The 27,732-nt window shown below is 39.5% G+C and overlaps 1 protein-coding gene across 1 annotated transcript; it reads right to left on the bottom strand.

Moving 5' to 3' along the window:
- Positions 1-317: 317 nt before the first annotated feature.
- itgb3a (integrin beta 3a) lies at positions 318-27,550 on the bottom strand. Its single transcript, XM_061712781.1, has 16 exons — positions 27,320-27,550; positions 23,170-23,255; positions 22,802-23,006; positions 21,398-21,650; positions 20,398-20,560; positions 20,110-20,271; positions 19,918-20,013; positions 19,739-19,828; positions 18,727-18,861; positions 18,222-18,651; positions 6,354-6,576; positions 5,117-5,217; positions 4,790-4,909; positions 4,262-4,428; positions 1,212-2,771; positions 318-1,143 (listed from the first exon to the last, which is right to left on the bottom strand). The coding sequence occupies exons 1-15, from the start codon at positions 27,387-27,389 to the stop codon at positions 2,706-2,708; spliced, it is 2,367 nt and encodes a 788-aa protein (XP_061568765.1). The 5' UTR covers positions 27,390-27,550; the 3' UTR covers positions 318-1,143; positions 1,212-2,705.
- Positions 27,551-27,732: the final 182 nt, after the last annotated feature.

Genomic DNA, 27,732 nt, shown 5'->3' on the forward strand with positions numbered 1-27,732 from the left:
CCCCTGCCTGGAGGGAGATACAGGGCACTGCACTCCCAAACCATCACAGAGAACAGTCGCTCTGAGGAACGTGTAATACTCAGTGATGGAGGAATATTTGTGCAATAGCTCCTGCGTGTAAATATTCGTTCTGTCTTGTATATAGTGTACATGTTTTTTTAATACTCTAGCTTTTATTCTATTTATGTATTGTCCTATTTACTGAACCTTTTGACCTTTACAAATCAAGGTCCTTCTTTGTAGAAACCTAAATAATTCTGATTCTCTTAACGTTCTGAATTAAATGAATGTAGGGTAATTATGACAACATCAAAAAGTTGACTGAATTATGTTTATTGAGAAACACACTTCAGTGTAAGTGTTAAAACAAACCTTTGATGTCTGGAAACAACCTTGAACAGCTATTTTACATAGAAAGAAAAAAGAAGATGTCTTTGAAGTCACCTAGCCTTTTCGCCACATCCTGGTCACAACAATAAGGATGCTGGGATGCCGTGGAAATAATACATCATTTTTGAAACAGTGAATCGAGCATGAATGGCTAATACACATGTTCTGCTTTCATTATGCTTGTAATAAATGATGCACATATTCACAGCAACAAAGGGAAAACAGAATATAATCAAAAATGCTACGTGGGTAAGAAGGACATTGATTGTACATATTGTCTGCAGTGGTACGTTGTAATATGCGATAGAAACATGATTTGCATGAGAGGTTCATGAGGACAGTATCGTATTTTCCGCACTATAAGGCGCACCTAAAAGCCTTTAATTTTCTCAAAAACCGGCAGTGCGCCTTATATATGATCATTACGGTAATTTCTGTTACTGTAGTCAGGGGGATTGTGGGTAATGTAGTCAGTGTCGCCAAAGTAATGGCGCTAAAAACGTCAGGAATCGTCACAGACGTTCAAGACAACAGCAGCGACGCTGACTCGCATAATGGAGACTTTGACGAGACGGAGCAAAGCTGGTTTTTATTTTGTTAATAAAGTTTGACATACGGTACTTTTCTTCTTGTTTTTTTTTTTGCATTTGCAGTAGGATTTTGTAGCATTTCCTGTAGCGCAGCTCCATCAGGTAGATACGTAACTCAACCCCAGCCACTATAGTACGGTATTTTACCATATATTTAGTGCGCCTTATAATGCGGTGCGCCTTATATATGGAAAAAAACGTTTTAAAATACGTCATTCATTGAAGGTGCACCTTATAATGCGGTGCGCCTTATAGTGCGGAAAATACGGTAATCAGACTGTTGATGCATCAGGAAGTATGTAACAAGAAGTCTTCTCAGTCTAATGTGGCTTTTTTTAAGGTTTTTGTGGCACTAGTGGCCTTTATTTAGAAAGTAGGTAGACAGGAAACAGGTAGAGAGAGAGGGGGAGACATTGTAGTATAGAGTGACAAGCCGGGACTCGAACCTACGCTGCCCGCACGAGGACTATAGCCTCTACAAATAGTGGCCGCTCAACCCACTGAGCTATCCAGGGCACGTTTAATGCAGCTTTTAACTGTGAAGACTGTAGCCAAAGACCACAGACTGCTTGAAACTTGAAACTTATATATTATATTGGTATAACAGATTATCTTTGTATAATAATTCCAATTACATTCTTACTTTTATTACTTTACCAGTTTGCTGTTTGCATGAATCAAAAATAAAATAAAATCAAGCCTTCACCTTCTCACATTGTGACATTTGGCCTGGCAGAACAAAACACTTCTATAATAAATACAGCTACCCAACATGAGCTCTAAAAACGTGCTCACTGCTGTAGTTCTGACATATAAATCTCCAAAAAACCTGGCTGATGTCAATAAAGACATTTTGGAAAGGTCAATCAACACACAAAAGGTGGTGGTGTCAGTTACATGAAACCTTTTACAAGCACAATAAAGTCTTTTTTTTTTCTTTTAAATTGTGATAGACATCAGTGGGGTCACAGACCACCGGAGCAGATCTGTGAACCAGAATACACCCCACAATAGTACCAAGAGCTCACATACAGAGATCAACAAAGATAAAAAATAAGTTGTACAAGTCAAACACCAGAATTTGGTGTAAAATGAATTCTGCTCATATACAAAAATAAAGATCAAGACATTTCAACGGGACAAAGTGCTGTTCAGCAGATCACTCAGACAAATCAAACACTTTCATATAAAAGTCACAAGTAAAAACCCCATTAAGCACAAACACAGATTATTGTGTGATTATAAAATACAAACCAACCAATATTTCAAGGCACTTATGAAGCCACCACTCATGTTTTGTATTAAAATAAATCCCACTGAATACAAAAAATATGACAAAACAAGCTTAAAAAACTACAGCAGTGGTAGAAGACACTCCTCAAATAAGCACATAAGTAATAAACTCTCAGCAGCTGTTCACTTTAGTGTAAACACACAGTTTGGATGTTATGGAAGAAACTCCTTTCTCCGTGCATGTGCACCCCCTGGAGAACGCTATAAAGCCGATCCAGTGCAGAAGAAGAAGGCCTGAGAGGAGACAAGCGTCTCCAACGCATCTTAACAGCTTTAATAATCATTACAGTATGTTTGTTGTCTACAGCGATAGCTACTTTTCACCAACCTTCGCCAGGCCCGTGACAGTGTAAAGTCCTCTCATTCATTCCTGTGTTGTCATTCTCCATCTCTGCCGCCGAACCCTGAGTTTCTCCTTGCTTTATTTAATCGTTACTTGCCTCTGTATGCAATGTTTGTAAAAGTGGACGTAGCTCCTCTGTACAAAGGATTGTTACCCTGTGAAATGAAAATGAATGTCAAGCTGGTTCGTTTTTGTTCAACTACATTTAGCAGCCACGTACAGGACTGTCTCAGAAAATTAGAATATTGTGATAAAGTTCTTCTTTTTCTGTAATGCAATTAATAAAAAATGTCATACATTCTGGATTCATTACAAATCAACTGAAATATTGCAAGCCTTTTATTATTTTAATATTGCTGATCGTGGCTTACAGCTTAAGATTAAGATTCACAGAATATTCTAATTTTTTGAGATAGGATATTTGAGTTTTCTTAAGCTGTAAACCATGATCAGCAATATTAAAATAATAAAAGGCTTGCAATATTTCAGTTGATTTGTAATGAATCCAGAATGTATGACATTTTTAGGGCCCGAGCACTTACAGTGCGAAGGCCCTATTGTATCTGTAGGAATTTTTTTTTTCTTTCTTTCTTTCTTCTGACAAAAGGAGGGCCTTTTTTGCCCTCCTAAACGTGCCCAAAAAGTCACCAAATTTTGCACGTAAGACAGGCCTGGCAAAAAATTTGATATTTAATGGTTTGCATTAATGGGCGTGGCAAAATGGCTCAACAGCGCCCCCCGGAAAACTTTGTGCCTCAAGCCCCACAATATGGTTTGACGTACATGCACGAAAATTGGTACACACCTGTATCATGGCACAACTTAAAGAAAAGTCTCTTGGCGCCATGGCCGAAACCGAACAGGAAGTCGGCCATTTTGAATTAATTGTGTAATTTTGGCGCAATTTATGCCATTCCTTCGGCAATTAATACGGCCCGAACCGTAACATGCACCCAGGAGTGTTATACATCAAAATGTCTCCATCCTGCGACAACACGCATTACTTTTCTCTTTCAAAAGTGTTACCGTGGCGACGCTAGATGCCAAAAGGCGCGCCCCCCCTTCATCTGATTGGTCCATATTTGATAGTTCTCCAAAAGTCACCAAATTTTGCATGCAAGCCAGGCCTGGCGATAAATTTGATATTTCATGGTTTGCATTAATGGGCGTGGCCTAACGGCTCAACAGCGCCCCCTAGAAAACTTTTCTCTGCCATAACTTTTGAATGGTTTGACATAGAGTCGTGGGTGGTGTCATCAGATTCTGTATGGAGTCCTTCACCTTCATTGGCCTGAATTAGCCCCGCCCCTTCTTCTGATTGGTTGTCCCTTTTTTCTGCTATAACTTTTGAATGGTTTGACATAGGAAGTCGTGGGTGGTGTCATTTCTGATATGCTTATGGAGGGCGGTGGCCGTGAGTGCGAGGGCCCGTTCATTGCTGCTTGTAGCTTTAATTGTTTTCGTAATTGCATTACAGAAAATCACAATATTCTAATTTTCTGAGGCAGTCCTGTATAGTCTTATAAATGAATGTGAAGCTTTTCTTCTCTCTCTCTCTCTCTCTCTCTCTCTCTCTCTCTCTCTCTCTCTCTCTCTCTCTCTCTCTCTCTCTCTCTCTCTCTCTCTCTCTCTCTCTCTCTCTCACCGTATCCCATTTGGCTTTGGCTCGCTCCTCCTCAAATTTGGCGAAGTCTCTACGATCTTGGATGGTGATGAGCAGCTTCCAGATGAGCAGGCCCACAAGTCCCAGCAGCAGAATGGCTCCGACCACGGCCGAAAGCACCACCAAGGTGTCAGGACCCTCGGGGCATTCTGGCAGGTGAGGAACAGGGACAGAATCAGAGGGAGAGTGAGCTCCAGTAGGCTTGTTAAGCACTGGAAAACCCCCATGATGTTGACTGACCGCTGCGCTCCACAGTCCTGAATCGCCTGGCAGATCATCGTTCTGTATTATCTGAGTTTCTGTGGTGGGTCACGGCGTAGCTGTTTAACCAGCACTCTCTGGAAATGAGCGCATTACTGACGCTCACCTTGTTTCCCTGTTGCTGTGCTCTGCCAGAAGACTGAAATAGCATTCGAGAGAAAACTATTCTGTCCTAATACTCTACTTAAATGGTAATGTTCTGTCTCTGGCTGTTTCATTTCCCATAAATGATACAAACTCTTGCAGTACCTGGTATTTTTTTCACAAACAAGATGGATTTGCCACTTTCATCCTCGTAGTACTGGAAGTGCACGATGCAGTCATTGTTGTCTTTGTAGGAACAGTTCACTGCATTTTTATCGTGGAAAGCTGTGAGATAATGATAGTGAGAAGAGGGTCACAAAGATGGCAAGAATGCAGCTTTTCTCTTTAATAGCATATTATAACCATAAGTCAACAAAACAATTTTACTCCAGTGTAGCTTTTTGTTATTTTTTGATCAGGAGCCGCATTAACACATTAGTATAAACATTACGTTGAGATGATAGTATGAGCAAAGGCGATCAGAGATCTCACCTAGTTCATCCACTATTTCAATTTCATTTTTGCAGATTCGGCTACAGCTGTTGTCGTTCATATACTGTCCCCTCTCGAAGTGCTGACACTCCACACACGCCCTGCAAGCACAGTAACACATGCACACCATTTCACGCTGCTCATTCTCTTTAGTGCCAACATCTGGTTCAACTCGACATGCATGTGATTGTCAAACAACAGAGAGGTCAGTGTATCAACCGCTGAGATCTCCTGCAGAGTTCGACTGATGATACCACATCTGAATTTCTTAAAAATATCTACAAAAACGTGCTCTTTTTCAGCAACGTATCTGACAACTGGAGGGGATTTCTCAAGTGAAATGTTGTGAGAATCAAACAAGGAACCAGATGTTTTTGTGCTTTTACGGACAAATTGAAGAGATTTAAACTTTATAAGTGTATAGAAAGTGTATAAACAGGACTGCTTGTCCAGGAAACTTCTTTCAGTCGCCACAACCGTCTTTTAAAGTTGTACAAGTCGACTACTGAATGTCGAGCAAATTGTTGTCAAAAGACAAAATCGGAGGAGAGTTCACGGTCTCTGTTTCCATAAAACTGGATCAGTACTTATGCATTTATGACAATAGGCAACTCTTAGAAGCAGACGTCACAAACTTTCCTAATTTTGACTTTTTTTGACAGACGTTTGTGCAACATTTGGTGTTCAACTTGTACACATTCATGAAAGGGTTGATGCAACCAGGAGATGACTGTAAACTGCCTTTTTTATACACTTCCTGTAAACTAACAAAGCTGAAATTACCTTTGTTGAGTCTTGTCAGAGGCTTAAAACATCAATTTACCAGTAATTTTAAGAAAACTGCCTCCTTTTCCTTCAGGCATATTCTATCTTCACTCAAAACTGTCTCATGAGGGACCAAACCAACATCCAATACGATGGTTTTAACACTGGGATGTTCTTCTAACCGTGTGTGAACGGCCCGGGCATTTTTTCTCATTATGATTACAACTTTCATCAAGGGTTATTGTTAAATCGGAAATAATGTCAAAATTTTAGTCCACATAAAAATAGTTATTCCTGTGGAAAACCACACCTCTAAGAGTATGAAGGGTAATAAGTTGTTTCTGTGCTGTTACTCTGCCACCTGTTTATCACACTTTATTACTTTTAGGGTGCACAGTCCCCGATACTATTTATATTTCCTGCGGATTTATGAAAAAAATAAAAAAATCAAAGGTTAAAATGGTTAACTCACTTTTTTATCGTGCAGGAATCAGGACAGGTGGGGCATTTTTCACAGGTAGGTCCATAAGCGCCGGGCTGAGTGCACTGACACACCCCACACTCGCAGTTACCTCGCCCGCTGCACAGCAGCCCGATGCTGGACATGCACGTGTCCGTCCGCGTCGTGCAATTGCAGTTTTCTCCTTTCCAGCCAGAATCGCACTGACAGAAGCCGCAGTTGCACTTACCATGATCTGAAAGAGAAAATATAATATTTTGAAACCCATGTTTTTGTGTTTAAGTTCTGTGTTGACTTCCCTTGTTCCCGTCCGGATGTGTGCACCTGTGTCTCGTCAAACCTTCTGTGTATATCTTGTTTTATCTTTCCCTCGCTCCCAGCTGGTCCGTACTGTTTTTACCATCCATGTTTCAGGCCAGGTTTTTGTATTTTTGTCATGTTCTGGGGTTTTTTTGTAATCATGTTTAGCAGTGCTTTTGGTTTGTTTAAGCTTGAAATAAACTGTTTTTTTGAAACTCCTGCCCCCTGGTCTCCTGCATCGGTGTCCTATCCTCCACATCCTTGACATATATCACCTTACAATGATTGCAATGATTTGTGTAAATAAATGGTAAATAAAATCTCAGTTTTGGGTTTCCCTTGTTAAGTACGGAAGCGTATTGGATTCATTTGGGGGAAAAAAAAAAGTTTTGTTTTTCGGGATAATTTTTTCCGCTCTGCTGTCAGGAATAATTGTTTTTTGTGGTAATTTTTTCCGCCCATACGCCGCCAAAGGCGATTCTGTCTCCTCAGCTGCACACCGTGCAGATCCAATATTTTCAGCAGTCTCCAGATCGTCTCTTGGGCCACCACAAAGCCAGCCTGAATGCATGTCATATGCATCATCTTATCCATGGAGCATGCCGTATTTGTCCAACTCCTCCTGGAGAAACATTGCTATGTTGAAATCTGAATGGGCTTTCCGTCTGAACAACCGCAAAGTCCTCAGGTGTCTGTGTAAAGTCGACAAACTAGTGGTAATACCATGTATACGGCTTGAAGACGGCTCTCCCAGACATCTCCCAGTGTCTTAAACCCAGATCAAAGTAAAACTTGATTAAACTATACAAGTCGGTGCTTTCTAAACCTGTGAAAAATGCCCCATCTGACCTGAAACATGGATATTAGGAGCAGTATGGACCAGCCGGGAGCTGAAAAACACCAAAAAACAGGTTGGACAAAATTACCGCAAAAAATAGAAAAAAATTATAGCGAAAAAAATAGCTTTTTATTTTTTTTCCAAGTGAATGCAATATGCTTCCATAGCTAAGAATACAGAGTATAAGAAAGCCGGCGCAACCTTTTATTCTAATGACAGACTCAGCACATGACAGACTTCTTTCTCTTTGTTTCGAGTGACTCAGCACTTTTACCCAGGTCAAAATGTCCCGCTATTCTTTGTTAGATTTTTGGCAGTGGGTTTTGGAATTTCATTTTGCCAGAATATTCCACTTCCTCAAAGCATGAGGAGACTCCCTGTTAATTCCATTACACTGTCAGCACTCATGTAGCCCTTCGTCATCATACTCCCCCTCTGGACCTCCCAGGTCTTCACTGAAGGAGGACTCGATCCCAGATCTGGATCTTGTCAGTCTCCTAACATTAATCATGTCTTCTTCTTTGTTATTTCTTTCATCCCGATCACGCTCTGTTTCCACTATTTTAGTTTATAATGCTTGTTGTGCTTTCTATCCACTAGGTTTTTCAAAATCTCTACACATGTAAAAGTGGGAATTTATTAGTTAAGACTCTAGAAACCAAAGCTCAAGCATTTTATATTCAAAACTTTTTTTTACAAGAAGAGGAGTGGTATCATATATGTGAGATACAATGTATAGTAACAAATCATTAATATGGAGAGAGTTCTGCTGGAAAAACCTTACTTGGTACTTCATGACACCAAAGATAAAATCTAAGCAACTAGCTATACAACAAGACTGTTGGAGACTGTGTGGAGGCAAATCATACACACATCTCCTGGAAATGTACGAACATTTGTTTGTATTGGCAAAATGTTAACTCAGTCCTTAAAAATGTTATGGGGTATGAAATACCAAACACCTGTCCAGTGATGTATCTTGGGAACATAAGAAAGTTATAATGAAAAAAGACTTGTACTTGATGAAAGTGCTACTTGGAGTAAGCAAGAAAGCCAAAACAAGGAACTGGCTCAGTAAGAACGCTCCAAGGCAGGAGCAGTGGTTGGACATTGTCAAAGAAATCCATGCCAGGGAAAAAATGACATTCATACTGAGAATGAAAGAGAAGGTATTTGACGAAAATTGGGTAAAATGGAACGCTTATATGAGACAGCATGACACCAACTGAACGGATGCTACATGGAATAGTGAACTGAACAGTTTTATTTCCAGACTGTGTTAATGTTATTATTGTAAATATAATTTTATTGTATTTGCAAGTAAAAACAAAAAATATTGTCCGCAAAAAGCTAAGATTTCTATTGGTGGTATTACAATCAATCAGGTTTCATCCACCAAATTTCTAGGTGTCTTTGTGGATGAGAATTTGTCCTGGAAAGAGCATATACATTCTGTAACTAACAAAATCTCTAGATCCCTTGGTATCATCAGAAGAATCAGAGGTTTGGTCCATCAGGCTTGTCTCGTTACTCTTTATTACAGTTTAATTTATCCTTATCTCATTTATGGCAACATTGTTTGGGCAAGTACATATTCATCAAATTTACACAAATTACTCATTACTCAAAAGAAGTTTGTAAGAATAGCTACTTCTGCCTCCTATTTGGCCCCATCTGCCCCTTTGTTTAAAAAATTAAATTTATTATCCATCTATGATATTAACATACTCCAATCATGTGCTTTCATTTACAAATGCACTTATATTGCAAATATGCTTCCAAGTACTTTCAAAGATTTTTTTAAGACCAATTCACAAATTCATAACTATAATACCAGACAATTTGAGGATCTCCATTCTTCATTCAGTCGTACCAATAGCAGTCAGTTCTCCATCAAAGACAGGGGTGCCTCAGTCTGGAATTCTCATATACGTATTGCAAAATCTTCACTGTCTATTAGTAGTTTTAAACAGAGATTGAAGACCAGCCTTATTGATCAAGCGTCTAGAAGTGCTTCCACTTAATGTGGACTCACTTCTGCACGTGCACATACACACGCACACACACACACACACACACACACATGTGCATGCTCACATGCAAGCACACGCACTCACTCAACCGAGAAATTGTCTGTTTATATCCATCTTTTTGGAACGCTGTTTTTTTGTTTTTTGTTTTTTGTTCTTGCTATTATTTCAATACAATGTATTTTCTTGGTGAGAACTTTGAATAAGCCCATTTAGGGCTTCCTTTCTCACCTGCACATATTTTCATGCTTTTATGTTCATTTCAACTTTTGTACCGTTTTTATGTTGTGCAAATAAACAAATCAAATCAAATAAAATTGTTATTCTTACATGTCATTTGTTGTTAGTATTGTTTTTGTCTATAAATATGTGAAAACTCAATACAAATGTAAGTAACAAAAAAAATACTTTTTTTTAAAAGACATAATGGACATGATATAATCCTGCAGAGGGACGTGCCTCAACGGTTTTGTTAAGACAAGAGTCATTGAACTTTGTTTTCATCATACGGGTGAGGATCGCAGCTGGAAAATACAAATTGCTTAACTGCAAAATGAATCACGACTGTGTGTGGAGGGGAGGTGTACAGATGTATTTCCAAGTACTTAATGTATTTGTTTTTTACACAATGTAATGGATTAAGTCTTTTGGAATCTAATGTTTAGCAACTGCAACGTCATTGGATGTGAAGAAAGCATGTGTGTGTAGTTTTAGTGTTGCTCACGTGTCTCCATGGGTCTTCAAAAAAGCATGTTGCATGCACAGGCAAGTATGGCTTCAGATGTGTCTCTAACTATGTGAAATAATTACTATCCAGGTGTAAGGTCTTGAGCTTAAAGCTGATGTTTGAATGTTTAACTGTTGTTTTTCTACTATCTAAAAGTAGACCGGCACTTCTACTTGAGTGGTTGAGCAACTGAATTAACAAAATGAATCCTTGATGAATAAGAATTATTTTTAACTTGCATGTTGGTAAGTAATTAGCGTTGTATTTGAGTCACCTGGAAACGCACGTCGTGATAAACCGACTCCTGACACAGGCAGAAATGTTCTCTTGTGAGAGTTTGACTCTGATGATTCTTGAACTCTTTCCAGGCAGCAGACGTGCACAAACACATCTGTAGCAGCACTGAAGCACCAGAAGAGACCAGAAAGGACGGGTCCTTCCAGGAATAGCGTGACAACGCAGCAAGCGTTTACTGACGGGATTACTGACGGCCACCCCACATCAGCGCGTTAAGAACCCTTAGAAACAATGGCAGAGCCCCGGTAGACGGCAGAGCGCTTATCAGGAAACCAAACAGGATTTGGCGCTGGATGACTAAGAACAAAGCGTGAGTCACACCCCAGCTGGATCAGACTAAGGGGAGTGACTGGTCATGAAAAATCACAGAGGGTCCAAGGGTCGCTGATTCAGCCGTTCCAAACAAATCATCTGCAGTTGTAAACTCAAGGAGACAATTCCTCAGTATCCATTCTGTCAGCTGCAGCTTTTCTCTTAGGATGAGTTTCTTTTTTATCAGGTTTTACAAGTTTGCTGGTCAGCAAGGTAATACTGGAGACTGAAAACAGTCAAATGTGGGACATAAACACCACAATACAACATTGTCACTTGAAACAGTTGTTTTCTTTTCCTTCTTTTTTGGCTGTCTCAAGCATAGCAGTGACGATTTGTCTTGTTTTCATTAATGCTGAAGCTGATTCATACACATGAAAGAGAGTTTTTAGGACTACATCATGTTTCCTTTTGCAGTGAGACAGCACGATTATTCTGTCTATTAATCACATTCTGGAGCATTAGAGAATTTTAACGGGGAGGCAAGAAAAAAAAGGACAAGAGCGGCGATGTGGACGGGGCACTAAAACAGCACTGCGTTGAGAGAGGAGAGAAGAAAGGAGACAAGCTGCCAGCAGAGGAATGTAAACTTTCCTGTTCTCTGTTTTCCTGTATTTACGGGCCCTGGAGCTATGCTTGCTGACTCCTGCTCCCTGGTCCTGCACCACCTCGGAAACCCAAGAAATACACAGCCGCTGAGGATATTAGTGATGGACCTTTCCTGACATCAGCGTCGCGGCTCCAATTGAGGTGAAACCGAGGGGCACCCACTCTTCAAAGAAAGCTTTATGATTGTGCTGATCCACTACAACTCCGCTGTCCCAAAGCTCCGACTCCCAATATCTCGCTGCTTCTTAACATGACCCACAGAGTGCACTTCATCAGGCCGACGGCGCGGAGACTCCTCCCTGCAGTCCAGAAACATCTGAACCATCTCATTCTGACATTGCAGTGCCAGACATCTTACAACGTAACAGCAGAGGTGTCAAAAGTATTCACATTCATTACTCAGGTAGAAGTATAGATACTAGAGTTTAAAAATACTCATGTAGAAGTTGAAGTATCAACTCAAGTTTTTTACTCGAGTAAAAGTATAAAAGTACTGGTTTCAAAACTACTTAAAGTATAAAAGTAAAAGTAATGTAAGGGGGAAAAAAGCCATTAAGGACAAAAGCCATTGAAAATGAATGCATCAATGCAAATATATTAGAGAACCATATACGTGTACTATTGAGCATTAACATGTGTTTCAGAGAGCAGAAGGCATGATGATTAGTTGCCTATAAGTATTGTAATGGTGCAAAAAGTCAAACTTCAGAGGCACATTATCATTTATCCTAACCTTTATTGGAATGTACATCCAAGTTTAGTTGCAGGAATCTGAGGAAAACGGATGTAAGAACAAAACTGGACAAGAACATCTGAAACAACCACAACCAAATTCACTCTATCCGGATGGCGCAATTTAACTGGATAGTTTTTTTTTTAAAGGCCGAGGTGAAATAGAGTAACGAGGCTGTTTTTAAAATGTAAGGAGTAAAAAGTACTGATAATTGCGTGAAAATGTAAGGAGTAAAAGTAAAAAGTCGTCTGAAAAATAATTACTCCAGTGAAGTATAGATAACCAAAATTTCTACTTAAGTCAAGTAACGAATTTGTACTTTGTTACTTGACACCTCTGCGTAACAGGGAGGTGCATCGTCTCAGATTACCCCCGAAGCTACTAGGACACAACATTAAACTGAGACATTTTTCTTGAAAAGGCGACCTAGCTGAAGTAAGCAGCAACCAATGCAAAAACAAATGTGGTGACAGGAATGGGTAGCCCCGTGTAACCTTTACCAGTGAAAAGGATTAAGATGATGAAGTCCATGCACCACTCCAGAGGTCATGGAGGGACATAACAGGGTCCCATCTGCCTTTTAGGTTAAAACAGTTACAGCAGTATGAAGGACTACCTGCCCACTTTATATCACATAAATCTTATGCATGTTGCCCCTTTCAGAGCATTACTTTTAATTGACTATGTGGTTAAAAGCTTAATGCACTTTTGTAATATTTAGGGTTTCTTCACTTCCAGCAACAAAGATGTTGCTTCTTACGCGCACCGTAATGAGAGATGACAGCATTTTTAGCAATGCCTTCCCTGTCTGGACATGTTTTCCAACTCCGTCTGCCTTATTTGTAGCACAGAATTCAAGTTAAATATTTTAACTCTAGAATGAAATATTAAAGTCTGACTCATCTCCTCTTGGACTTAGAAGACCAGAATTTTGCTGCATCAAATTTGTTATTTAGTTCTACTTACAACAGCATCTTCATTGCAACTTAATCAACATAATCTCAGCAACTGAACAATAGACTAAAATGCTTTAGAAAACCAGGATAGCTAAAGAACGCTCAGCTTTCTTTCAAGAGATAAAAGAGAGGTTTATGCTCCTGTTATTACCCAGCCTCCCTTTTTGCAATCATATACCTAAATTGCTGTGACACTGCATTACCGTGTACTGAAAACCTATTAAAGTTTTGCCTCTGTAACTGAACAGCTGTGCTGCAAGCTTTGCAGACTCGTCATGGGGGTGAAAGCAGATCAAACGCTTCTTCTATGAGTGTTAAGATCAGCAATCAAAAACAGGCAGCAGTGATTTAGTTTGTTCCCAAGCTAGTCCCCCTTCAAAAGTGTGCGTACGCCAAGTTTAGAGGCCTGACAGAAGCCGGTCTGTTAGCATTCTGCCATGTTTTAAAGCTAAATTATATATAATTATTTATGGTTTCATTATAAACAGGAAAGGACTGGGCTATTAATCAGACATTAGCCTTTAAAAAGATTTTTTTTCTTCCCATTTTTCCATCTAAGTGATAGAAAAGGTATGTAAACTAACCAAGATTTGTTCATAGCCTAAAAGTGACTTGAGACAACTAAGTTCCAGCCTGGCGAGATGAAGTCTGAAAGCAGAACTGTTTAATCTCTCCTGATGTACGTTTACTGGTTGCTATGGTTACCAGGTTATTAAGATCTTTCATCGCATTACTTTGTTTATCCTTACAGATATCTTGCCGCAACAACTGCATGGTAATATAATTACAAAATGGCCAAATATGTTTATTTTATTTATAGTAAGTCAAGCACGTAAGTACTCGAGGACATATTGCTGTTAAGATGATTTTCCCTCCTGCAGTGCATTTGCTTTGATCAGTAACCTTGTATTCATTGAGAACAGGCGTCATGAAGGAAGTGGAAGTGTGAGATCATGAAGATTGCCCTTCAGCCGTGTGTTTTAGCTTGAGTCCTTGTAAAAATGTCTCAAAATGTCAGGATTTTTCTGTATGTACTATAGATGAGAAAGTCTGCCAAATCCCCAAATTCTTTCCCTTGTTATTTTACTAATGTTTACTGTTTGACATTTGGCATTCAACTGTATCCTTATATTAGTGCTGGATCCGTCGTTAGGAGCTACCCAGTCCCTTTACAAACTGAATGAGAGTTTGGTCTGCATTGCAGGTAGTAAGATTCATTCATTCTGGGTGAGAGTTGAACTCCACCAGGGCTGAACTTTGCCGCTGATTATGTCCTAGGGCTGGGCGATATGGACCAAAAGTCATATCTCGATATTTTCTAGCTAAATGGCGATACTCGATATATATCGATATTTTTTCTGTGCCATAATTGGGGTTTCCCCCAAAGCATTATAGCATAGCATCTCCGTTAGCTTCATTTTTTTCTGAGGCAAACCCTTAAAAAAACAGTCAGTTTTAATACAATGCCTCTGCACAATATCTGCACAATATCAAAATGTATAAAACAAATGAAATAAAAATAAACTGCCTGTATATATAGAATAAAAATGCTTCTTGAATAAAATAAAACAAATATCCCTTTCCTGCATAACAATTAAATTAAAATACACTGTGCAATTAATACAATGTAGACAGTAACAGGCAGACTTTTCCACTGAGGTTGACAGTTGTGCAAATAACAAAACATTTGTGCAAATCTCAAATAAAACATTCAAGTCAATTTGTCACAAAATAAGCTATATCAAAATCATAATTATTTTTTATTTTTATTTTTTTAATCGATATAAACGATATTGTCTCGTACCATATCGCGTTTGAAAATATATCGATATATATTAAAATCTCGATATATCGCCCAGCCCTATTATGTCCATAACGTTCATGGACAGGATTTCTAAAGGTGGCCGATGGGTGGAAGGGATCTGGTTTTGTGGTTAAGATTCCATCCCTGCCTTTTGCAGATGATATTGACTACAATCCTCAGCTCTCACTGGAGTGGTTCACAGCCGAGTGTTAAGCTGCAGGAACGAGAATCAGCACCACCAAATCTGAGACCATGGTTCTCTGTTAGCAACCTGTTGAGGGCTGTTTCCCAGTTGGAAGCAAGATACTTTCCAGTATCTCTAGTCTTGTTCACAAGTGAGGGAAGACCAACAGGTGGCTCAGTGCTCCAACCCTCAGCTATGGCGATGGATTGTGGATAGTGACCGAGAGACTGAGATCACTGATACAAGCAGCTGATGTGAGTTTTCTCTGCAGGGTCACTGGAGTCAGTGAGAAGTTCAGTCATACACAAGGGACTTCAAGGAGAGCTGCTGTTCCTCCACACGAGTGGATTCAGCTGGGGGGGTTCAGGTATTTCAGGCATGTCCAATCTGGATATGGTCAGTAGGGCTGGGCGGTGTGGACTAAAACATTTATCACGATCATTTCTGGCATTTATCCCGATAATGATAAAAATGATGTCTTTCTTTCTTTCTTTCTTTCTTTCTTTCTTTCTTTCTTTCTTTCTTTCTTTCTTTCTTTCTTTCTTTCTTTCTTTCTTTCTTTCTTTCTTTCTTTCTTTCTTTCTTTCTTTCTTTCTTTCTTTCTTTCTTTCTTTCTTTCCTTCCTTCCTTCCTTCCTTCCTTCCTTCCTTCCTTCCTTCCTTCCTTCTTTCTTTCTTTCTTTCTTTCTTTCTGGCTCATATCTATATTTCTTTCTTTCTTTCTTTCTTTCTTTCTTTCTTTCTTTCTGGCTCATATCTTTCTTTCTTTCTTTCTTTCTTTCTTTCTTTCTTTCTTTCTTTCTTTCTTTCTTTCTTTCTTTCTTTCTTTCTTTCTTTCTTTCTTTCTTTCTTTCTTTCTTTCCTTCCTTCCTTCCTTCCTTCCTTCCTTCCTTCTTTCTTTCTTTCTTTCTTTCTTTCTTTCTTTCTTTCTTTCTTTCTGGCTCATATCTATATTTCTTTCTTTCTTTCTTTCTTTCTTTCTTTCTTTCTTTCTTTCTTTCTTTCTTTCTTTCTTTCTTTCTTTCTTTCTTTCTTTCTTTCCTTCTTTCTTTCTTTCTTTCTGGCTCATATCTTTCTTTCTTTCTTTCTTTCTTTCTTTCTTTCTTTCTTTCTTTCTTTCTTTCTTTCTTTCTGGCTCATATCTTTCTTTCTTTCTTTCTTTCTTTCTTTCTTTCTTTCTTTCTTTCTTTCTTTCTTTCTTTCTTTCTTTCTTTCTTTCTTTCTTTCTTTCTTTCTTTCTTTCATCGTCCTTCCTTCCTTCCTTCCTTCCTTCCTTCCTTCCTTCCTTCCTTCCTTCCTTCCTTCCTTCCTTCCTTCCTTCCTTCCCTCCCTCCCTCCCTCCCTCCCTCCCTCCCTCCCTCCCTCCCTCCCTCCCTCCCTCCTTCCTTCCTTCCTTCCTTCCTTCCTTCCTTCCTTCCTTCCTTCCTTCCTTCCTTCCTTCCTTCCTTCCTTCCTTCCTTCCTTCCTTCCTTCCTTCCTTCCTTCACGTACGTTGTGCGTGGATTTAACACAGAACCATAAATCCGGCTTTACACAAAAACGTCATCAAAGGGAATTTATTGTTTTTACTGCAAACCGGGAATTTTTTTGACGGTTTATCGTGAACGGTAAAATATCGCCCATTCCTAATGGTCAGCAGGCAGATAACCTGGAGAGATAACATCTCCCGATCAGCCTGGGAACCTTTTGGTGTTCTTCCAGAAGTGCTTGGGGAGGTAGATGGGGAGAGAGCTGGGCGTCTCTGCTAAGGCTGATTCCCCCACAACCCAAACCCAGATAAGTGGACGTTAATGAATGGACGAACATGATTTGAGCATTCAGCCTTTGAGGGAGTGGTGATGCCTGCTTGTACCAATCTCACTTAAAGGAGCTTGAGGCCGGATTGTGGCAGGATTTATGAAAAAAATCTGTATACATTTTAAGTTTTCTAGTAATAATGTCAGATGAAGCGTTCCAAACCCAAAATAATGAGCCCTCTAGTGTATCTCTCCGTTGCCTTGAACAGGCTGTGTGCTGCAAAATGTGCTGCAATTCGGTCCCGAATTTCCCGCGCTGTCCTGCGGATGTGACGTCACATGACGCTGCATGTGCGTTCTCCCCGTACTCCCGTGCCGGCTTCGCTGTTGGCTGCAGTACCCCCAATGGCCGTCGCGGTGAAGGGTGGCGCTAGAGAGTCTCATTTCTTAAAAGGAGCCTCATGCTCCTTTAAGTATAGATTTATAATAATTAACAAATCCTTACATCCTTTTATTTACAATCTACATTTTTTTTATCACAACAGTGATCAAAAACTGATTTGGTTTAACTGTGAGGAACAACTAAAGACTTTTTGTGGATTTTCTTCCTTCAGTTAATATTGATTGATTATCAGTGTATTACAGTAAATTTAGTCTCAAACGAATGTGAAATACATTAATTCTTTCCTCATTTATTATTCTCATTTACTTGAGTGGCTTTAGTAAAACTACCAGGGAGATGTTTGCATCTGCTGATATATTGAGCTGCAGTTATAGCTCAACTGGGCCGGTTAACACGCCTGGTGTTCTTGTCCTGCAGGGGACGGCATGGAGGTAGGTCGGTAGGTTGGGACAGCAATGTTGCTCTAAACATTTCATACCAGCTATTTCTTGAGGTTTCTTCCTCTGTTGTGGGTCGGGGCCCAGGCTGAAGCATGTCTAGGCCACTTTGGGATTGAAATGAATATAAACAAGAGGAACTTGACTGGATCTGGATGTCTTCATCTGATTTAGAGATATCTGCACAATATCAGTAGGTCTAACAGGCTTATTGGTATTTTAAAGCCCAGCTTTAGGGCCCATTTATGGTCTCTTAAAAAGGTACGTCCGTTTCAAGTGTTGTAAAACGTCCCCGCCCTTATACTGCAATGCGTCTCTTACATTCCTTTGGTTGTTGAGTAAAGTTTTGTTTGTTTTGTTTTATGTAAAGTACTTTGTGTTGCATTTTATGTATGAAAGGTGCTTTATAAGTAAAGTTTGATTTGATTTGAAAGTCATCTGCTAGTGAGCAGTGTGGAGTTTAGAGTTGATCAAGGAAAGCACACTGATTGTTAGAAAGGGTTACATGTACTCACCGGAGCACAGAGCTCCTTTGAAGCGTAAGCAGTTGAAGTCGTCACATTCGCAGAACTTTCCCCACACTTGGCCAAACTCATTTGCATGACAGGAACACTGTCCGCACAAGCAGTCTCCTCTTCCACTGCAGATGGGTCCGCCCGCTTTCGGGATGCAGTTGGCATCATCGGATGGCTGGTAGTCCTCCAGGGAGCACTCGCACCGGGGGCCCAGTCGACCCGGGTGACACTGGCAGACGCCACACTCGTAGGTGCCGTTGCCGTTGCTGCAGACCGGACTGTTGGCTTCTGCCTCCGCCTCACATTCGCAGCTGCAGGCAAAGTCCACGGTGACCTCCAGAGAATCCTTTAACCCCAGAGGTTTGATTGTAAAAGTCTGGCTTTTCTCCTTGGGGCAGCCGCGCAATTGAGCTTCCACGCTAAAAGACACCTGAGGAAGAGGAAACGGCTCTGACATCGAACCTGCACACATAAGTCACTCATGGACAGCTCAGAAGATACTTACGGTGTCTCCAGTCTTGAGACCGGAGCAGGACTTGAGTCCGGGAATGACATCTCCTTTTAGGCAGGTGGCGTTGAAGGAGAGATTCAACTCATCCGGGACTCCCAACAGCTCCAGCTCCACTTTAGAGCGAATTTTCTGCTCAACATTAAATGATCAATGGTGTGTTAATTTATCATTTACTACAGCAGGCCAAATATTTAACTTGGACGGGAATAGATAAGATACATTGGCATTAGGACTGTTCGATTAATCGATTTTAAATCGTAATCGCGATTATGTAATTAGAACGATGTTAAAACGTGAAACTCGTAAAATCGATTTTTCACTTTTTTTTTTACCTTGTCTGCACACATATTAATGATTGATACCATATTAATGATTGATGGAAATACCTCTCAATACCTGCGACAAGTGCCCCATCGGAGAGGCTCTTTAGTGTAGGAGGGGGCGTTGTAACATGCTACCGGGTAGACCGGCTCGTGTTCCTTGCAAAAAACTTGCAAATGTGAATAGCAAATGTAATGACTGACATTACACACCTCTACCTCCTTCATGGGTTGCATTATTATTTAGCATGCAAAGACCCAGTTTAGTTTAATTAGAAAATGTCTTGTTTTATTTAATTGGAAATATAACTTACTGTATGTTTGCAAGTGCTGATTTGCTGATTTTTTTTCAGAGATAAAACTTTATATTTTATTATATTTTTTAAAACTTTTTTCAACTTATTTTACAGAGTTTTGCACTTTATTCATTCATTTTTGGTTTAATAAGAGCAAAGTTTGCACTTAAAGCCCAATGGGGCAAATGTTCAATAAAAAAACAGCATATTTGAAATCATTTCTTTGCCTTTTTTTCAATTCACAAAGTAATCGTAATCGTAATCGTAATCGTAATCGTAATCGAAAATCGGATTTTGAGAGAAAAAAATCGAGATTTTATTTTTGGGCAAAATCGAACAGCCCTAATTGGCATATTTGTCTGTATTTTGCAAATTGCAGGAAATGCTTACAGCATAGGCCTCTTGAATCAGCTGAATGACGTTCCCAGAGTCAGCAGATAGCTCTCCCACAGTTGTGCCTGGGATGAGCTGACTGTACTCCTGGGAAAAAAAGGACAATGACCCAACTCTAATTCCCTTTTGAACAAAAGTAAATTCAAGGAATAGCACAAGGTCTGCATTTTTTTTACCTTGTAAAGTGGTAGCACATAGCCCGTCACTGCAAAAATCAAATTAATATTGTTTTCAGACATTTTCTCTGTGATGAGTGCCAAGGAGGGATAGTCCTGGAAGAAACGGGAAGCACAACGTTTTTGAGGAGGAGCCTCTCAGGTAATCATTAAAGAGTTCAACTGAAGGCGAGTTAAGATGTATTCCTCTACCAACACTGTAGATTTGTTGTAATTGTTGCTGCTGTCCAGGTGACACTGTCCATCATGGGGCTGGACGATCCCAGCTATACGTCCGTCCAGAGCAATGTGGGTTTTGGCGTCTGTGGTAAACACCAGGAGGTGTGAAGCATCTGGTCGCCAGCCGATCTTCTCCTAGTGAGGATGGACGTGGAAGTAAACGCGACAAAAGTAAAAGAAAAAAACTGATATGAGTCAAATTCAAACTCCGTTTTGAAAACGAGCGAGCAAGCATGTCTCTTTATAGCTACGTTTCCATACCTTGCACACCACAGCTTGTATGATGGCATCAAATCCACCTTCGGGAGCATCCCTGTTTCTAGACACCTCCTGTTTTCCCACCTCCTCGGTGAAGCGAGCCACCTGCTCCGTCAGTGTCAACACATGCTGGAACCCGAACGGACCCCGGCATTGTTCACCAATTCTGTTTTAAAAAAAAAAAGAGAAATTGGTGACGTGAAAAATCTAATCAGATTTAAATCTGAGCTGCTTCTACCGCCCAAACCTAAAACCGATGCACTAAAAAGAACAGTAATGTACAGGGCAGTTATTTACTGGAATATAATTAATAATCTTATTTCAACTAGTGGCAGAGTTGGCTTCAAGAGGAGACTAAGAAAGGAAGTTCAAAAGAAACTGGTTGTTTTAGATTGTGTCTAATGGTTTTAGCTTATTGATTTAATTGAGTTAGGTGTTATATAAATAAACATATTTTCTTGTTCTGCATTTAATTTCAATTCTTAGTATTTTATTTTGCTGAAGTTTTGTGACGTTTCCAGTTATTTTCACTATTTTTAAATTTTCTTCTATTGAAATACGTTTTTTTTGTTTTTGTTTTTGTATTTGCTTCATTTAGTATGAACTTATTTATCTTTAGTTGTACTTGGATTTATCTTTAATCTATCTGTTTTTGGTTGTAATTTGTTATTTTTTCTTTTTTTCTTTTCATTTTCGTTTTTTTCATTTAGGAAAATTCATTTTCTTTTTTTCATTGTTTTCTGCTTATTATTATCTTTAGTTTTTATTTGTTTTTGTTTTTTTTTTGTCTTGTTTTTCTTTTTAGTTGTTGTTCTTTGTACTTGTTATCTACTTTGTTTTATTCTGTTTAACTAACATTTTATATTGTACTGTAAAAGTTTTATAGAAATGTATATTTGTACTGTTGGACCCCAGGAAGAATAGTGGCTGCTGAGGCAGCAACTAATGGGGATCTGAAATAAATAAATACATAAATAAATACTATTACAAACTGGCGACGTACTCAGCACAGGGGTTTGTGACTGCCTCTGCAGGGGCGGTGTACATGTACGGGGAAACGGTCTTGTCCACAAAGGCTCCAAACCCCATTCGCAAGTTGCTTGTGGTTTGACCCATGGTGTCGGCCAGCTTGCTGCCCAACGTCAGCAGGCGACTCAAGTCATCCTTCATGGAATACGAGAGATCCATCAAGTAGTAGAGGTCTACGGGGTAATCCTCCACCTGTTTCACGCTCACGGTGAAACGCTTGGCATCGCCTGGCAGTGAAGAGAATAGAGACGCAGACATTTATCAACATTTAACTCATCCTTCAAGAGCAAGAGAAAAATACTCAAAACATCAGCAACATGGAGAGATGATTCGACATACTGTATGCGTCTGGCATGGTTGTGAAGTTTGTATGTTTAAGAAAGTGATATGTTTTTGAGTGTCAACTAGGAATCAGTGATATTTTACCGTTCACGATAAACCATCAAAAACATTCCCCACGGTAAGAATATGTCATCTCGCGGTAAAAACGATAAATTCCCGTTGATGACGTTTTTGTGTAAAGCTGATTTATGGTTCTGCGTTAAATCGACGCAGAGCCTGGGCCGCTCGGTGGCGCAGTGGGTTAAGCAGCGGCTCATATACTGAGGCTACAAAAGTCCTCCTGCAGCGGTCGCAGGTTCAAATCCCGGCCTGCGCACCTTTGCTGCGTGTCATCCCCGTTCTCTCTCTCTCTACCCCCTTCATATCTGTGTCTTGAATAAAGGGCCACTAGAGCCCAAAAAAAAAAAATCTTTAAAAAAAAAAAAAAAAAAAAAAATCGACGCAGAGCCTGCGGCGTAGGGTACGCGGCGACGCGCAACGTACGGTGCGTGTCGCCTCGTACCCTACGCCGTAGGCTCTGCGTCGACTTAACGCAGAACCATAAATCAGCGTTAACAAACATGGCGGAAGGCAGATCTGAGAGCGAGGAGCTGGTTGTTAAACGAGGCTCCAGCTCCGTTATCTGGAACTGGTTTGGATTTATAAAGAGTGACGAGGAGCAAACATCATATATTATGTGCAGAGTCTGCAAAAAAACAGTGAGTGCACAGGGTGGCAATACAAGTAATTTATTATATTTTTTACATTATATATAACATATTATTATATATAACAGATGCTGCTGAGTACAGGTGTACTACTTTAATTGGTTTTGATCAATTCAATTTAATTAGTGTAGTTTAGTAGCATTTAGTATTCTTTTAGAGCAGTGTTTTGGGGGCTCCAAACACTAAATGTGGTGATAGATTTATAGTTACAAAGGTGGAGTTGAATTGGTATTTTTTTTATCATCATTTTTATTGTTTTCGGGATAAATGCCAGAAATTATCGTGATACATTTTTTAGTCCATACCGCCCATCCCTAGTGTCAACATACCTGGTCGTAGTGTCATACGGATTTTCTGAGGCCTCATCTGGGTGACATCATCAGCTGTACCCGAAGCCTTATCGCTAAGTGGTGCATCTTTCTCAACCGTCAGAGTGCTGGAGGGAAACTCCACAGCCGTGACGCTACATCCTTCCTTCAGCAGGTTCTCTTTTAGGTCACAGCGAGAGACGCTGGCTCCGCCCTTCCCAAAGTGCTAAAACAACCACACATACATTCAACAATCCTCACCAATAACCATAAAAGGACAACATCAAGAAAAATAGAGTTGAGAAATGTGTCTACTGTTTGAACTTGCTCCACTGAGCAACACATGGGAGGAGCTGTAGACACGCCGCGCGTGTGTTTTGGTTTATTACCTCCTGAGAGCACCACGCACAGCTAGGGTGAACAGCCAGACACTGCTGGCAAGTGGTGACTCCTTGTGATGTGCATATGTTAGAACCTTCAGAAACACACAAAGGTAAAAACAAAGAAAGAAATATTAACACACATTGATAATTGCTACAGATGCAATCAGTCAAATACCTTCTGCCTGTGTTATCTTGTGTTGCCTGTGGGTGTAACTCATCCGTCACAGTGTTCAAGATTAAAGATTTACAGAAGTGGCATACATTTTTATACAGAGGTGGAAAAAGTTATCACTTTCTATGTAGAAATATAGATATTTATATGAAAAAAGACTGATTCAACTTCTTTACTCAAGTTAAAGTAAGAAAGTACAACATCTGTAATGTACTTACTTAAGTAAAAGTGATTTTTTTGCCATCAGTGATACACATCTGTTGATAACTTGGCAAAACTAAAAAGTCTGACACAAAACCCCCCTCAGGGATTTATTCTTTTATTACCAACCTGCAGAGAGCTGATGCAGTGAACATCACTGGAACATTTAATCAAGACTGAACTGGCCAGATGTCCTGTGTGACCAAATGGACTATTTTTAAAGCTTTGGCACTCTCAATACTATAATTAACATACGTTACCTTTTTCATAAATACTACAATATTGACAATAGTTTTACAATACAGGTTTAAATTATATACTCAATAATTAGAATAATAGCAATATGTTAGCGTTAGCTCTATACCATCAAGACAATCTTTTCCCACAGCATTGCTAATGTTGTAAAAGAATAAATAAGTTAATAAGATGTGAAAATAAACGTTACCATTACGTGTTTGTTTGATTGTTTCGGATTAGACAGTGAATTCTTGTATACCAGAAGCTCGTGGGTTTTAGTTTGGCACAAGACAGACTGCATTCTTGGAGCCAACAACATCCATGTCTTTTAAATATGGGCATGGAGGGGGACTGTGTTGCTTTTCTGAATCTAATTCATCGTCATTGTACCCGACAGTATGGGATCCCTTTTTTCCTCCATGTCGCGCTGCAAGTTTTCTCTCTATCAGAGCCTGTACACTCACTCGTGAGTGTACACTCACTCCTCTTGAGTTAGTTATGTTTTGTTTAGCTGTGTCGTCATCCGTGGAGGTTTGAAAAAGTAACAAGCCTGTTTTGATCATGAGAAAAGTACAAATGTTTCTGTTTAAATGTAGGGGAGTAAAAGTAAAAAGTTGTCAGAAAAATAAATACCCAAGTAAAGTACCAATACCTGAAAAATCTACCCTAGTACAGTAACAAAGTACTTCAATAACTATCATAAATGACACCATTACAATCCTATTCCAAAAAAAAGTTATACAATAAAAACAAAGTGCAATCATTTTTTTATAGCTCATGAAACCATATTTTATTTACAATAAAACCTAGAACATATATCACATTACATAGAGTGAGACATTTTAGCTCATTTCAGATTTGATGTCAGGTGACTTCATTTCAAAAAGTTGAGACGTGGGCAACAAAAAGCTGGGAAAGTAAATGGAACTGAAGATAAACACTGGATGAACATCTTGAAACTAATTAAACAAATTAACAACAGATCAATGGCCTGATTGGGTTTATAAAGAGCATCTTAGGGAGGCATAGTCCCTCAGGAGTAAAGATGCAGAGAGGCTGAGAATCTGTGGGAAAGTTCCCCTGCGGTCCTATCTGTATTTCATACCCCATCATCTACAGTGCATAATATCAGAGATATGGCTGAAAATCAGTGCTGGATGGTCAAGATATCTGACATTATCAAGAAATGTCACTGTATTATCTGGGCCAAAGCTCTTCACAATGAACCGAGACAAAGTGGACCACTGTCTTGTGTTCAGATTAATGGAAATTTAAATTCCTTTTGGAAACTATCGAAGCTTGTGCTGAACTGTCCTTCAGTCCAGACCTTTCAACTGGAAATATTTGTTGAACTTTTTCAACAAAAAAATAGAAGAAACAAGACCAGGACGGAGAAGCTTGAACCCAACATTCTTACTATTTTGAATCAAATTAAATTACAAGATTTGTACATCCTTTGGAATCTGTTCTTATTCATATTTGACCAGAGGTGGGTTGTAACGAGTTACATTTACTCCGTTACATTTACTTGAGTAAGTTTTGGGAAATGTTGTACTTTTAGGAGTAGTTTTGAATCACTGTACTTTTTACTTTTACTTGAGTAGATTTGTGAAGAAGAAACTGTTCCTCTTACTCCGCTACATTAGGCTACGTTGAGCTGTTACTTTTCTTTTATCCCTTTTATCCGCGTACACGTCAATGTCATGACATCACTGGGTGATTCTTTGGAAAAATGTTTGTTTTTGCATGTTTTGTCACATTTACACAGACTCAAACACACACAGAGTTTCTATGAGTTCATGGGCTTGTTCTAGTTCTGCCTGGTTAAAAAAGAAAAGTACAAAGGCTTGATATTTTGTGCTACTTGTGCTTAATTTATTTTTTTTATTCTGTTATTATTTTATTTATTTTATTATTTATTAAAGTACTTGAATTTAATTTAAGCTATTTTTTATGTTTTATTAATTTTAATTTATTTTATTGATTTAAAGGAGCTTGAGGCCGGATTGTGGCAAGATTTATGAAAAAAATCTGTATACATTTTAAGTTTTCTAGTAATAATGTCAGATGAAGCGTTCCAAACCCAAAAGAATGAGCCCTCTAGTGTATCTCTCCTTTGCCTTGAACAGGCTTGTGCTGCAAAATGTGCTGCAATTCGGTCCCGAATTTCCCGCGCTGTCCTGCGGATGTGACGTCACATGACGCTGCATGTGCGTTCTCCCCGTTCTCCCGTGCCGGTGTTGTGCCAAAAAGTGATTGCCTGCCAGAATCTGATTTCTTCTGATTTCTGGCCGCGGGAGCGCGCACAGCAGCTCGTTGAACGATAGCGCTAAAACGTCAGATTTTCAGATTATGAAGCTCAAGAATGAGATCAAGTCATATTTAGGTAGAAACAACTTTTCATTAACTGCATTTGGCCTTGAATCAATTTTTGGCAGGTAAAAATGCCTATTTTGTGTTGTAATGGTCCTTTAAAAGGATTAAAAGCAATCGAGCTCTAGTGTTTATATTATGAAGCTCAAGAATGAGATCAAATCATATTTAGGTAGAAACCACCTTAACTGTAATTATAATCTAATTAACTGTATTTGGCCTTCAATCAATTTTTGGCAGGTAAAAAGACCTTTTTTCAGGGGAGAAATCAGATTCTGGCAGGCAATCACTTTTTGGCACAACACCGGCTTCACTGTTGGCTGCAGTACCCCCGACGACCGTCGCGGCGAAGGGTGGCGCTAGAGAGTCTCATTTCTTAAAAGGAGCCTCAAGCTCCTTTAATTTGCCTGAAGATGTTTATTTTGTACTTTTGTCTGTTTGAATGGTTGTGTTAAAAAAATAAATCAGACGTTACTCAACAGTTATTCAGTACTTGAGTAGTTTTTTTACCAAGTACTTTTTTACTTTTACTCAAGTAATTATTTGGATGACTACTTTTTACTTCTACTTGAGTCATATTATTCTGAAGTAACAGTACTTTTACTTGAGTACAATTTTTGGCTACTCTACCCACCTCTGTATTTGACACAGCGTCCTAAATCCTCAGGAACTTGTTTTATTGACTAAACTGTCAGCACCAGGGACTCTGGTTTAAAGTTAGGACCAGAGTAGCGCGTTTAATGACAAACTGGGTTTTATTCCAGGGGAATCTGGTTCATGACACAAAAGTCTTTGTAAAGAGTTAGATCAACTGGATTAAACCAAAAAGCGCACATGTACCAATAGGTAATGTTAATTCCTCCAGTGGTGTAACAGGGAACCTCGCCCTTTGAGACCTACCTCGCTATTTTCTCTCCCTTATAAGGGAAATTGGACCAGACTTCAGTGAAGCTGCGTAATTACATAGAAGTGTGGCCTCGTTGAAATCAGCCAGTGATTAATTATTAAGTCCCCCTTTGAGAATATCTTGTTAAATGCTTGAATAAACCCCAACATGGGCTACAGACTATGTAAACATTAACAGAACGGGCCACTTTGAAAGGCGCCCCTGTGTTGGAAATGCGCCAGGTAACTTCAGCAGGTGAAAGTTTGTAAAGTATGAAAACGTCTTACCGTAGACACTTGATGCTGAGGACAGAAAGAGACACAGAAACCAGGCCAGGCGGTGCAGAGAAGTTCCCATGACTGCAGGGTAGCGGAGCTGGAGACTGGTGCTCCTTTTGGGTTCGTTCACTTCTCAGCTCGAACGCCTTTTCCTCATTCCGCATGATGACTCGTAGGTTGCAATAAGTTCAAGAGGAACCGCAACATTTATGGCATGCTCAGACCGTCCCTTATATGTGTGGCAATATTATGTTGCGAGATCAGGGACTAAAGAGAGATAACGCACACTTGGACAGGCTGTTGCAGACATGTTTACTAGACTTTTTTTTTTTCTTCAAACAAAGAAAGAAAAAAATCCTGCGTAACTGATAAGATAAGGAGTGAACTGAAGAGGGTTTCCTTGTAAATTAGACAACTAATCC

This window comes from Cololabis saira, chromosome 21, assembly GCF_033807715.1.
Source record: "Cololabis saira isolate AMF1-May2022 chromosome 21, fColSai1.1, whole genome shotgun sequence".
NCBI classification, from domain to species: Eukaryota; Metazoa; Chordata; class Actinopteri; order Beloniformes; family Belonidae; genus Cololabis; species Cololabis saira.

Bases quoted from the DNA above. Each gene is read 5' to 3' on its own strand.
- itgb3a (XM_061712781.1), bottom strand. From the start codon at position 27,389: ATGGGAACTTCTCTGCACCGCCTGGCCTGGTTTCTGTGTCTCTTTCTG. The intron at 23,007-23,169 runs GTAATAAACCAA...TGGTTGTTTTAG, and splicing joins GTGCGTGGTGCTCTCAGGAG to CACTTTGGGAAGGGCGGAGC. The intron at 20,014-20,109 runs GTAGAGGAATAC...CGTTTCTTCCAG, and splicing joins ACAACAAATCTACAGTGTTG to GACTATCCCTCCTTGGCACT.